Here is a 13520-nt window from a genome sequence, read left to right on the forward strand (position 1 = left end):
CATATTTTGCGACCAATCGAGAGAGGTATCAGTTTTACCTTAAATTAATTTGTTTTGGGATTGTTGTTTTTATTTACATTTACATTTATTCATTTAGCAAATGCTTTTATCCAAAGCGACTTACAAATGAGGACAGTGGAAGCAATGAAAAACAACAAAAAGAGCAATATAAGCGCTATAACAAGTCTCAGTTAGGTTAACACAGTACACGTAGCATGGGCTTTTAAATAATATAATAAATAAAAACAAAACAGATAGTATAAAAAAAGAATAGTGCAAGCTAGTGTTAGAGGTCTTTGCACACACACACACACACACACACAGATATAAATGTGTATATATATATATATATATATATATATATATATATATATATATATATATATATATACACACACACACACACACACAATTGCATAATAAATGAAAAGAAAATAGAATACAAAAAGATTAGAAATGTAGTTAGATTTTTTTAAGAATAGAATTAGAATAATGACTTCTAAAGTTAGAGGGTCAAATAAAGATGGAAGAGATGTGTTTTAAGCCGATTCTTGAAGATGGCTAAGGACTCGGATTGTGTTGGGCAGGTCATTCCTACATGTAATTTAAAAGTCTGTAAAAGTGACTTTGTGCTTCTTTGGGATGGCACAATCAAGCAATGTTCACTTGCAGAATGCAAGCTCCTAGAGGGCACATAAGTCTGAAGTAATGAATTTAGGTAAATGGGTGCACAGCTAGTGGTAGTTTTGTAGGCAAACATCAATGCCTTGAATTATTTTTGGCTCATTAAAAATTAATCTTGCTGCCGTGTTCTGGATTAATTGTAAACGTTTGATAGAACTGGCTGGAAGACCTGCCAAGAGGGCATTGCAATAGTCCAGCCTGGACAGAACAAGAGCTTGAACCAGGAGTTGTGCAGCATGTTGCGAAAGAAAGGGCTTGATATTCTTGATGTTGAATAATGCAAATCTGCAGGATCAGAAAGTTTAAGCAATGTGGTCTGAGAAAGTCAGCTGTCCAACAATGATAACTCAAAGGCTTCTAGCTGTTTTTGAAGGAGTTATGGTTGATGTGCCTAACTTGATGGTGAAATTGTGATGAAATGATGGGTTTGCTGGAATCACAAGCAGTTCTGTCTTGGCAAGGTTGAGTTGAAGGTGATGGTCCATCATCCAGCAAAAAATGTCTGTTAGACAAGCTGAGATGCGAATAGCTACCATCGGATCATCAGGATTGAATGAGAGTTGAGTGTCATCAGAATAGCAGTGGTATGAAAAGCCATGTTTCTGAATGACAGAACCTAATGATGCCATGTAGACAGAGAAGAGAAGTGGTCCAAGAACTGAGCCCTGAGGCACCCCAGTAGTTAGATGTTGTGACTTGGACACCTCACCTCTGTGAAGGACCTATCTGCCTTTTGCCAGTAGGGTTGATAGGAGGATCTGGTGGTTAACCGTGTCAAAAGCAGCGGACAGATCAAGCAGGATAAGTACTGATTTGGATTTCGCTCTTGCCAGTCTTAGAGCTTCAACAACTGAGAGCAAGGCATGTCCACTTCTGAAGCCAGATTGGTTGCTGTCAAGGAGGTTGTTGTGTGTAAGGAATTTAGAGACTTGGTTGAACACAGCTTGTTCAAGTGTTTTTGCATTGAAAGGAAGAAGGGAAACTGGTTTGTAGTTCTCTAAAAGAGATGAGTCGAGGGTGGGTTTCTTAAGTAGTGGAGTTATACGTGCCTGTCTAAATGATGAGGGAAAAACACCAGTGTGGAGGGATGAGTTGATGATGTAATTGAGTGCAGGTACAACTGCAGGAGAAATGGCTTGAAGGAGATGAGATGGAATAGGATCAAGCGGGCAAGTAGTATGATGATTAGAAAGGATGAGTTTTGAGACTTCTGCCACAGAGAGTGATGAGAAGGTTGTAAATGAGTGTATGTTTGCTGGTGATATGAGCTTGAGTGATTGTGGTGTGGAAAGTTGTGCACTGATGTGTTTGATTTTATTAATGAAAAACGTGGCAAAGTTGTCAGCTATTGGAGATGAAGCAGGAGGGGGAGGAGGAGGACGAAGTGAGGAAAATGTTTTAAAAAGCATGCGAGAGTTAGACGAATTGTTAATTTTGTTATGGTAGTGTGTCATTTTAGCAGTGGAGACATTAGCAGAGAATGAAGATAGGAGTGACTGATACAAATTAAGGTGAGTAGTATTTTTGGACTTAACGCCACATAATTTCAGCAGCTCCAAGCTTAGAACGGTGTTCACATAGAACTTCAGATAACCAAGGGGCAGAAGGGGTGTTACAGGCTGGCCTGGAAGATAAGGGGCAAACAGTGCCTAAACAAGATGTAAGAGTGGAGCAGAAAGTATCAGTAGCACTGTTAGCACCCAAAGATATTATATTTTTTTTATAGCTTAAATGCATAGCCCTAACTTTAGAGGATTTGTTGTGGAGAGAAGGAAACTAATAACTGTGTTTATCATAGATAGCCTATGTATATATATGATGTTTATAATGTTTGTAAACACTTTGCTTTACTGGCATTTTAACACGTTATTTCTATTTATGAATGTAGCCTATTAATAAAATGCAACGTGAGCCTACATTGCTTGTTTTTTTTTCCTCTCAAAACTTAATTTTATAGGAGTAGTGAACCGATTGTATTTTATATATATATATTTTTTGAAGCCCTGATTGTAACTAATGTATATTAATTTATTTTACAAACTTTCTGAAGCATCAATGTTTAAGTGACAAACCTCTGAAAAAAAGTAGTTTTTCATAAAAACTATCCCTTTAAGTGCCAAATGACCAATCACGCTTGTATTGGTGATGTTATATGTTTATATGTCATAACTAAAAGATGTCTTACTCCTGTTGGGCTGTAGATGGACGCATTCGTTCAGTCATAACATTCGACAGAGGTGGAAGATGGAGATTTCTGAAGAAGCCAGAGAATGTGGACTGTCCAGAAACCTCAAAAAAGGTAACAACTGAGGTCTAAGTGATGAGAAATTGCATTTTATTAAAGTTAAAGTTTCTATAAGTACCATTTTTTCCCCCATTCTGTTGATGTGTTTCCTGTTTAAACAGGAAGTTAGTCAAGAACATATTGAAGATTTTAAAACAAGCCATAATTACATTCAACGCAAGGCAATTTAAAATGATTCCATCTTTTACCAAAATGTTTATCAAAACAATTATCATACAGATTAGCCCTAATTTTGACTAATTTTGGTTTCCTTCAAATCAATGAAAGAGAAGAAGCAACAGATCTTTTCCTCCATTTTGTGACATACACCTGAGTATAATTTCTTAATTAAAAAAAAAAAAAGAAAACCAACCTGGTGACTTGGTTCTATACAGTACATCGGTTATTCATTGGATTGTGAGATTTTTTTTTTTCTTTTAATGGCCACTTTAAATGTCACTGTAAATGCATGTGTGTGATTGTGTGATTTTCTTATCCAGTGTAACCTGCATATCCACGGAGAGCACAGTCACTTCAGTGGAATCACTCCCATGCTGCCTCTCTCTGAACCTACTGCCATTGGTCTGGTCATCGCTCATGGTACTAACCCCTACAAACTATCTCCCCACAACCTCCACAACTTAACATTCAAACGTGTGAAAACATTAAATGTCACTGCAGGTAGTGTTGGTGACTCCATTTCAGCCGCTCGGCCGGATGTGTATGTGTCTGGGGACGGAGGTTACACCTGGTGGGGGACTCTGAGAGGACCCCACCACTATAGCATCCTGGACTCAGGAGGGCTGATAGTGGCAGTGGAGGCGCACAGAGACAGACAAATCAACTCAATAAAGTAACTCACTATCACTTGCCCTGCAGTTGTATAACACATTGTTCTCATTCTGAAAGAACAAACATCTCATTTGTGGTCACTGTCATATATGAATGTTTTCAGGTTTTCCACAGATGAAGGACAGTGCTGGATGGTATTTAATTTCACAGACCACCCAATCTTCCTAGCAGGATTGGCATCCGAGCCGGGCACTAAGACAATGAATATCAGCATTTTCGGCTACCGCCCAGACGATGACGATCAGCCCATGTGGGTGGCTGTCACCATTGACTTCGAGCACCTGCTCACCAAAGAATGTAAGACATTTTTCAAGAGTTATGGGCAGAATTTAAATAGTGTAATAAATATCTTGCTGAATCATCAAAGCTCAGACACAAATCAGTGAATAATGTAGAATTGACCCTTCGCGAGTTTAACTGACTGACTCTCTGACCAACTGTACTGCTGAATTTGCTATTTCGTCCAACAAAAAACCAGACAGGAGAGTAAAAGGTAAATGGACTGCATTTATATAGTGCTTTCAACAGACCCCATGGTCATCCAAAGCGCTTTTCAAATTGCCTCACATTCACGGCGATGTCAGCCCTGCAAGGCGCCATCCAGCTCGTCAGGAGGAGCTGGGGTTAGGTGTCTTGCTCAAGGACACCTCAACACTTGGTCAGGTGGAGCCGGGGATTGAACCAACAACCTACCGGTTTGTAGACAACCTACATGAACCACTGAGCCACTGCCGAGAGTAGATTAACGTTGAACTTGAAAAATGGTGTGTATTGATGTCTTTCTGCAGTCGACACAAGATACCTTCTGATGTTCATTCATTTTTATTTCATATAACTAGTAAAGAGGAAGAGATGATCGGTACACATGCTGCTTGAATTGAGGCGCTACAGCGATCTGTCATGACACATCAAAGAGCCATAAAAGGGCATTTATTGTTTGAATTTCTTACAAAAAAGTCCAAAATTTGTCTTCTCTGTCAGCACGTTGTGTCCTCTTTGCTTCATGATGTATTTTTCCCTGCATGAGAACATGATGTGTGATAAGAGAGTGCCATGGCTTGTCAGACTTGTTGTTTTTTTCACCAATTTTATCATCTACTAGGTAAAAATGATGACTATGATTGCGTAGAAAAGTGATGTAACTGCTCCCACTACTCAATAATCATCAATATCATTTATATCTGTACCACAATTGTGACAATGCAATATTTAGTCTTATATGTTTGTCCAAATCATGTCTATTCCTAGGTGGAGAAGAGGACTATGTGCAGTGGTTGGCGCACGCTGACTATGACTCTGACCCAGAAACAGACGGATGCCTCATGGGCTACAAAGAGACGTTTAGAAGACTCAAGAAACTGTCAGCGTGTAGAAATGGGAGAGGATATGTGGTCAGCAGGCAGCAGCGTCCATGTCCTTGCACTAGAGAAGACTACATGTGGTAGGGAAAATTGCACCACTCTGAGGTTTGGATTTCTGCTTGTGAACAAACAAAAGTGTATTCTGAACATCTCTCCTGTCAACAGCGAGTACGGTTTCTATCGGCATGAAAACACCTCGGAGTGTCTCCTACAACCCGACTTCCTGAATCAAACCAAGGATTTTTGCTTAAATGGGGAGCTAGAAGATCTGCAGAATACAGGGTGATGGTGAAATGCATCTAGATTTCTATATAGCAAATAAATACACACACACTTACATACACTTCACTGTTATAACTATACCACTGTGTTTAACAGGTATCGTAAGATTCCTGCTGATAAATGTGAGGGGGGTGTCAGGCCTCCAAGACAAGATGTTTTTAAAAAGCTTTGTGGGAATGAAACTTCTCCAACTTCCTCAAATTTGGAAGCTAAAAGATCAGTGAGTGGCCTGTTTCTATGACAATCATTATTCACTATACAGTGGCCAAAAAATGAAGTAAAATCACTTATCGTGCATGTTACAGAATAAAGATAATAAAATAGTTTGCATAGCCAGTATGAGCAAGAGTGATGTATTTCTCAAAATCAATATGAATTTCGTTCATAAATCAATCAGCGCATTTAAAAGAATACATAAAAAAACATGGCTGTTGAACATTTATTACCGTAATTGTCTTTCTATTTGCAGTCAGGGATGCTGGTTCTTATTGTGGTGTGTGCTTGTGTGGGGGTCATTGGTTTGGTTATTACTTCAGCTTTAATAATCACTTCAAAGAGGATAAACTGCAGAGAAAGGTAAGGTCATATGATAAATCTTGATTCTCTTTATTTCTCATATAAAAATTTATCTCAAGCCAGATTCTCTATCGGTCAAATTCTGCCCCCTGCAGGTCACCCGCGTATCACTTTTCGGCTCTGCAGCTCCAAGATGATGATCTGTTTGTTAGCAATGAGAACAGTCCCAATGGCAAACTAAATGGTTTCCAGGTCCAGGAGGACTCAGATGATGTGAGCTTGATGAATTAATCAATATTATCCTTGCCTGTATCCACCGTATTAAGCTGTTTTCATTCATTTATAGTTGTTTAATATATATTTATTTTCACCTTCGCTTGTTGACTTCTATCCTTTTTTTTCTTTAGGATCTCATTGAATGAACAACATTTAAACAATGGGCACTACCCAGGCTTTGCAGACAAGCGTGAATAGTTTCAAATCTCATGACCCAGGCACTGTGACTGGACAATAAATGCTTGGAAATTATGGTGAACTGCATTATTCAGACCAAGGCAAATGATATCTTGTCTTATACAGGAACCAGAGGATATTCATTAGGAGTGAATTCACTTTCACCCTCTCTGTCTTTTGCACTGGAATCATTCATATTCCCTCAGGCTGCTGCTGGCAATCACTCCTTGAGCTTTAGGACTATGTATTTTCAAATAGACCAATCTACAGTTTTTGAATTGTAAATAAAAAGAAATGCATTTAAACATCTGCATTATTTATGCTCCTCCTCTCGTCCATATATATATATATATATATATATATATATATATATATATATATATATATATATATACACACACATATATATGTCAAAAGAAAAAGAGACAAAACAGTTGTCTGTCTTGAAAAACAAACAAACCACACACCTCATAAAAGGCTTAAACTCACCTCACACCTCCTCACTAAGACACTCTCACACACACACTACATACCACACTACACACCAACAAGAACCAGACTCTCAAACATGTTCACCCATCTGACTCAAAATTCATTTTATAGGAAATAAAATGTAGTGAAATAAAATAAACAAATTTAATTATAAAGTTTGTAGCCTATACTAATGTATCGTATTGCCTGAAGTTTTCTCTGTCCATTGCCTAGGTGTACATACTATTCAACTTATAAATAAGAAAATTAAATTAAAAAAAAAAACTAAAATATCAAGAATTTACTATTTAAACATTGTTTACGTCAGTTTAACCCAAACGTCTTAAAATAATAATAATCTATTATTTTTGTATATAATTTTCCATTACATCCAAAGGGCTTCAAATTGAACTACGTAATCTAAAATTAGTATGATTAGTTTTTAACAAATTATTATATAAAAAAAAAAACCCTGGGCACTGTGGGCGGACATGGGCGTGTCTGTCTTAATACACGTACACATCTCTTCACGCGCCCTCCTTCCCTCTGGCGAACCCGGATGTGTGGGGATACTCAGGGCTGTGTCGCCGACGCCGTTGCACCAGGTACTTCTTTCTACTCTCTTCTTTATTCATTATCAGTCTAAAAGTGTTTTGGCGGAGTTGCATGATTTCTTGAGTTCATATTATTTATCTGGTTTAGGGTTTATTCTTGTTTTGTATATATTCGCCTCTTGTTGGCGGCCACCGTCGCTGTTACTGTTGACAACTGACAACTAAACTTCACACCAAGCGATATTAGCTTCTGGCATCTTTTTCAGGCTTAATTAGAGGTTTTCAGGATGTACGTGTTCGTTTTAGACGAATGCTTTACTGGCTTGTGAGAAAGAGACATTTTCAGATTGGCTGGTAACGTTACAATCTAAAACTCAGTTTATAACGTAAACATGATTATATATTTTGTTTTCCTACCTTTCTATACATGTGAATAGGTTTTGATCAATATTGTTATTAATAATGGCCAGTGCTCATGTTGATATACGAAGAGCAGAGTACAGTTTAATAACAACAAAGATGCTGAGCAAAAGATGGATACTAATATTAGAATTCACTAAAATAATTGAAAATAGAAATTGTGCACTTTATTCATAAACAATGTAATGCCTTCATACATTATATACGTTTGTGATGTTGAAATAAACATTGTAAAGTGTGTGTGTGTGTGTATATATGCTTAACTGAAAGGATAATCAAGTTACTCTGAATATATAACAAGCAAATACATGAGGATCGATAATGTGAATTATGAATCTGAATCAGCCAAAATTAGGTCAGTTGGTCAACCTGGTCATTGTTTCGCTGTGTAATTTTTAACATGTATGTGACCCTGGACGACAAAACCAGTCATAAGTAGCATGGGTATATGTGTAATAATAGCAGGCAAAAATACAATGTTTGGGTCAAAATAAATGATTTTTCTATTATGCCAAATATCAAGTAAAGATCATGTTCATGAATATATTTAGTACATTTCTAACAGTATATATATTGAAACTTAATTTTTGATTTGAAATATGCATTGCTGAGAACTTAATTTGGACAACTTTTAAGGCTATTCTCTTAATATATAACATTCTTAATGTATCGATTCTAACAAACCATACATCAATGGAAAGCTTACTCAATAAGCAAATACTCAATTAAAAATACCCTTATGACTGGTTTTGTGGTCCATTTATCTTGAGGAAATCCCTGCAGGTAATGTAAGTGTTTTAGCTGGGATATTTAGGAATTCAGGCTTTTGTTCTCTGATGATATCTGTGCTCCTGTCAGGTGTGTGGATTTCAGCGTGGTGACTGGTGCTCGTGAAGCCGTCAGGATGATGAGAGCGGGAGGTTTGTTTCCGTTTCTTCCAGGATGAACTCTGCTTACGTATATTTAACATGTAACCAAAAGCAAATATTTGCTTTTTTGTCATTGACAATATGCTGTGGTAATGTATGTGTAATAACAGTGCAAAAAATAGTTTTGCTTTAAAAGTTTAATTTATGCATTTAGCAGACCCTTATATAATTGTTTACCTAACATGTGTTCCGTGGGAATCGAACCCACAACCTTGTGCTGCCAATGCAATGCTCTACCACTTGAGCCACAGGAATACTAAGAAAAAAATAATTGCTGTAATCTTAACAATTGTTTATTGTGCAAAAGTGAACAAAATGTTGAAATTAAGTTTTTTTTTAACAGGACTTTTGAAACTGGCAGTGCTGGTTTCTGTCTTATTTGTGGTTGTGTTCCTGGCATTTGAGCTATTAGAGAGCAATATGAATTTGGGGAAAGTACTTGGTGAGTTCATTCATGCAGTCATTTTCTGCAACATCTTTTGTACATACAGAACATTAATGTTACTGCACACATTACATTTATGCATTTAGCCGAAGCTTTTATTCAAAGCAACTTACAGTGCATTCAGGCCACACATTTTTTTTACCAGTATGTGTGTTCTCCGGGAATTTAACCCACAACCTTTTGCACTGCTAACGCAATGCTCTACCACTGAGCCACAGAGATAATACACTTGTTTAGTCAAGGAATGAGTTTACGTTTTTCAGTGTTTGACATGGCACACTGCTATTTGCTAATCGACCTATGTTTCTCAACAGCACGATATGCACCTGCAGAGACCGTCCGTGAGTACAGGGTTTTTATTTTTTTACTACATATAAGAATTGAGGATGGTGAATGAGTTCCTATCTCATCCTAAATAGCAACTGACTGTACTAGATTAACAAACTCCTCCTGTATCTTTGAATGACTTCTATATAATATTAGAATTGTGAAGATATAAATGAGGAATTAAAAACATTAACTTGAACCTGTGCAGAAAGCAATCCTTGGTTACAGGTGTGCATAGTTAAACTTGAACTAAATGGCATGTAGGTGTTAGATTCTTGATATTAGAGACAGAGTTCCATAGTTGTCACATTGGCTGTGTTGAGTTTCTGCCAGCTGCTGTTTACTTTAGATAAAATAGGTGTGTTGGGGTGTGATCTTTTTATAACTTCAACCACTTAAAGATGTTTGTGGTAGGCATAATTCAGAGTGAAGACGCCTGTCTGGTATATGTGAAAATAATATAAAGAATTAAAAAACCATGCAGACAGATGACTAGAACATAGCCAAAAATGTTTTTTTTCTTCTTCCTCAAGTAGTTAAGATGCATGTTTATGAATGTATTGATGTTTCAGCCACCAGTCGTCCGCACAACAAATGTGGCCTTTCTAAACCATGTTCCGAGGGCCAATTTGCTTTTAAGATCACCAGTGGAGCAGCCAGCGTCGTCGGCCCGAAAATGTGCTTTCAGGACAATGTGTAGGTTTTACACAGATCTCTAATTACACAGTACTACTGAATAATCACTATAGAAAAATACAAATCTTGACTTTTTTTTTTAACGGATGGTGAATTCAGAGCAGACGTGAGAAGATTTTGGCTGCTGCTTTTGAACTTTTTATTTTTTATCTTTTATCAGATTAATGAGTGGAGTGAAGAACAACATTGGCCGGGGTATAAACATTGCTTTGATCAATGGTATGCTTCCTGTTTTGTTTTTAGAAATGCATACATGTTGAAACCTTTTTAACTGAACAGTTACTACATTCTGAGAGAAGTTGGACTGAATTAATCGACAGTATTTTACAGGCAAGACCGGTGAGCTCACCAAGGCTGATTCCTTTGACATGTGGTCTGGAGGTAAATCTGTTTTTATACCTCATATCTTGTTTTCATTTGCAAATTTAGTACCTGTTGTAACTTGTATTTGCATTTTATTAAAATCCATCTTAGGTGATCACCTAACTTAAGCTGTTAGGTGCACAGTCTATTTTTCCCATTTTTATACACACATTCACATATATTCAGAAAAGTATAGGATCGCACATTTGTATTATAATGTTGTCCTCTATTATAAAAGTAGTCATATGAGAAGAGTTTGAGAATTGTGGGTATTAATGGGATCTCTCCTAACTGCATTTTATTCAACAGTACTCAAAACAATTTTGACCTCCATGTAAGCTAAGCTATTTCAGATAATTCTGCTGTAATGACAAAGCCGCTCATTTTCAGATATTAGGATTGACAAGATATTAAAATAATTAAAATGATTGTAACACTTCAGTGTAGTGACCAACTCTCACTATTAACTAGTTGCTTATGAATATTATTAACATATTGGTTGTTTATTAGTATTATAAAGCACATATTCTGCTTGAGTATATTCTACATCCCTAATCCTACCCAATACCTTAACTTAAAAACTACCTTACTAACTATTAATAATAAGCAGCAAACTAAAATTTATTGACGCAAAAGTCATAGCTAATAGTTTGTTAATAGCAAGAACTGGAGCTTAAAATAAAGTGTGACCAAAATTATTTTAGAATTAATATGTGAATCATTAAATTCCTTAATTATAGAGTTTCAAGAACTGATATTTGTATGACAAATAAATTTACATGACAGGATAAGGTTATTTAAAAAATAAAATGTACTCGCAGAGAGCAATTTTCTGGTTAAATATATGAAATAAAAGTGTATTTAAAACTCATTTTGTCTTAAATAATTTTTAATTATGTTGAGGCCCACTTGGAAGTGTGCTGATGCCCCCTAGTGGTTTCTGGCCCCATGGCTGTGTTTCAATTGCATGGCAAGAGACTAATTTTAATACCATTTAAAAACAGGGCCACTTTGGCACAGTTTTATTGTTAAGAGCTTATTTCTATTTGCAAACTGGACAGGGTCAAGAACTTGGAATGACCTCCTGAGTCGCGTTCAAATGTTAATCTTTTCAAATGTTCATTCTTGTCTAGATGTGAACCAGCTTATCCAATTCTTGAAGGAAATAGATGATGGAAGCATTGTTATGATGGCCACTTTTGATGATCCTGCAACAAAGTGAGTCCCTTTTCCAAATATTTGCTCAGATTTTACAGATCTAAGATTATCTATTTATGTTAACATTCTATTATTATTATTATTATGAACAGGCTAAACGATGAGGCCAGAAATCTGATCGCAGAATTGGGCAGCTCCAGCATCAGCATACTGGCATTTAGAGATAACTGGGTGTTTGTTGGAGGCAAAGGGATCAAGACAAAGAGCCCCTTTGAGCAGGTAATTTTGCCTCGTATCTTGTTCTCAGGCCACAGCCCCCACTAATGAGAAGCCTTGTCCTGTTCAGATTCTTGGTTAATATCTTAAATATCGAATAAACCATCTCTTATGTCTCCAGCACATCAAGAACAATGCAGAGACTAACAAGTACGATGGCTGGCCAGAGGTTTTGGAGATGGAAGGATGCATTCCTATGAAACAGGAGTCCACCTCTTAATATATTTCATATTAGTTTTGCATTTTCATGAACATCCTGGAAGAGTTTGAAAAGTTCAAAATTGAACATATGCAAAGTTGCATCGTTCAGTTAGCATTGACAATGATGCAGGTGAGAGTAGAGTATAGACTTTAAATGTTTTGTTGACTTCCTGTATTTTGAATCTTGCCATTAGTGCTCCTGAGCATTTGCTGCTCTATTTTTGTATTTATTTTACAGGGTTGCCACTACTTTTGACCAGTGAGTTTCCATTACTTTTCTTCCAATTGTCCATGAATAGAATGCACTTACAAAGACCAATATCTAGTCAGGTCAATATTGTAAAGTTGAAAACTTTACTAAATGTTGTGCATTTTCCAGCCCTGGAATTCAGTCTTAAATTCGATGCCTGTAGTAGATCGGATTTGTTTTAATGACAAGTCCTTTTTTTGCCATTTGTGAGGATTCGGTGTCATAAGGAAAATCGAAATATTGAATCAGATGATTTACTCCCAAAAAAATAAATGGAGAGGGTTTGTGCTCATATTTATCACTGCAGTATGACACTCTAAATGTTGATCATACTGGATGAAATGTTAAATGGCTGAGGGTTGCTTTCCCCAAAATGTATTTATTTCTTTGTTTATGGTAATATTTATTTTTCTACTGGCAAAGGTATTTTGACTGCTGGACTGTATTCCTGAAGGTAAATAATTAAGAATCTTGTTTTAAATCCTTAACACTCTCCCGTATCTCTGGTGTGTGATGGATGGAGTCGTTGAATTGTGTTGATTTTTGACCTACTGTTTAACTACTGTTTTCTGCTTCATGCAATTTATCCTTAGCTTTTGGGAATGTTGTTACATATGGGAAGTTCAAAGATTTCCATCTGTTATGTTGATAGTTTGTCTGGTTTCTGCACATTCTGAGATTATTTAAGCGGTATGTCAAGCAGCTGTTACATGCCATTAGTTTATAGCAAGCAATAACAATATCATACAACATAACTGCTTTTATTCCATATTGTGCCTTGTGCAGTGTCAATAATATGCACTTTTCAAACTAGTAGTAAAGTCTTCCATAATTATTAAGGAATTATAATTCAAAACTAATGATCTCTACTTGTTCATTTTATAATTCCCTGCACGATTTTAACTTCATACTGTGACGTTGTGTACTGAAACCCATTCCTTTTGTAAGAAAACCAGTTGTGTGCCTTATTTACCAAAATTATCAAATGATTTTTTTTT

The 13520-nt window shown here is 36.5% G+C and overlaps 2 protein-coding genes across 3 annotated transcripts in view; both read left to right on the forward strand.

The window, feature by feature from the left end:
- The window catches only part of LOC113062463 (sortilin-like), a 12392-nt gene extending 5655 nt beyond the window's left edge, over window positions 1-6737 (forward strand). Inside the window, exons 12-21 of one of the 2 annotated variants that reach the window (XM_026232340.1) lie at window positions 2886-2983; window positions 3469-3568; window positions 3650-3821; window positions 3924-4117; window positions 5069-5261; window positions 5347-5463; window positions 5560-5683; window positions 5933-6039; window positions 6135-6252; window positions 6387-6737. In XM_026232340.1, coding sequence (XP_026088125.1) covers window positions 2886-2983; window positions 3469-3568; window positions 3650-3821; window positions 3924-4117; window positions 5069-5261; window positions 5347-5463; window positions 5560-5683; window positions 5933-6039; window positions 6135-6252; window positions 6387-6401 — 1238 coding nt within the window. In that variant the 3' untranslated portion in view covers window positions 6402-6737. Of the gene's footprint in view, window positions 1-2885; window positions 2984-3468; window positions 3569-3649; window positions 3822-3923; window positions 4118-5068; window positions 5262-5346; window positions 5464-5559; window positions 5684-5932; window positions 6040-6134; window positions 6253-6386 lie in introns of those variants that run through there. The other variant, XM_026232348.1, reaches the window with a different exon arrangement.
- A 674-nt stretch (window positions 6738-7411) lies between these two features.
- LOC113062490 (protein FAM3C-like) lies at window positions 7412-12676 on the forward strand. The gene is made up of 10 exons (XM_026232385.1): window positions 7412-7508; window positions 8736-8797; window positions 9150-9248; window positions 9566-9592; window positions 10151-10274; window positions 10435-10493; window positions 10605-10655; window positions 11771-11855; window positions 11948-12074; window positions 12193-12676. Exons 2-10 carry the CDS (start codon window positions 8782-8784, stop codon window positions 12289-12291), a joined length of 687 nt encoding a protein of 228 aa, XP_026088170.1. The 5' UTR covers window positions 7412-7508; window positions 8736-8781; the 3' UTR covers window positions 12292-12676.
- The last annotated feature ends 844 nt before the right edge of the window (window positions 12677-13520 follow it).

The sequence above is a fragment of the Carassius auratus genome, chromosome 4, assembly GCF_003368295.1.
Source record: "Carassius auratus strain Wakin chromosome 4, ASM336829v1, whole genome shotgun sequence".
NCBI lineage: Eukaryota > Metazoa > Chordata > Actinopteri > Cypriniformes > Cyprinidae > Carassius > Carassius auratus.

Coding starts and splice junctions, on each gene's coding strand:
- LOC113062490 (XM_026232385.1), top strand. Junction 10,275..10,434: donor ATGTGCTTTCAGGACAATGT/GTAGGTTTTACA, acceptor ATCTTTTATCAG/ATTAATGAGTGGAGTGAAGA. Junction 10,656..11,770: donor CTTTGACATGTGGTCTGGAG/GTAAATCTGTTT, acceptor ATTCTTGTCTAG/ATGTGAACCAGCTTATCCAA.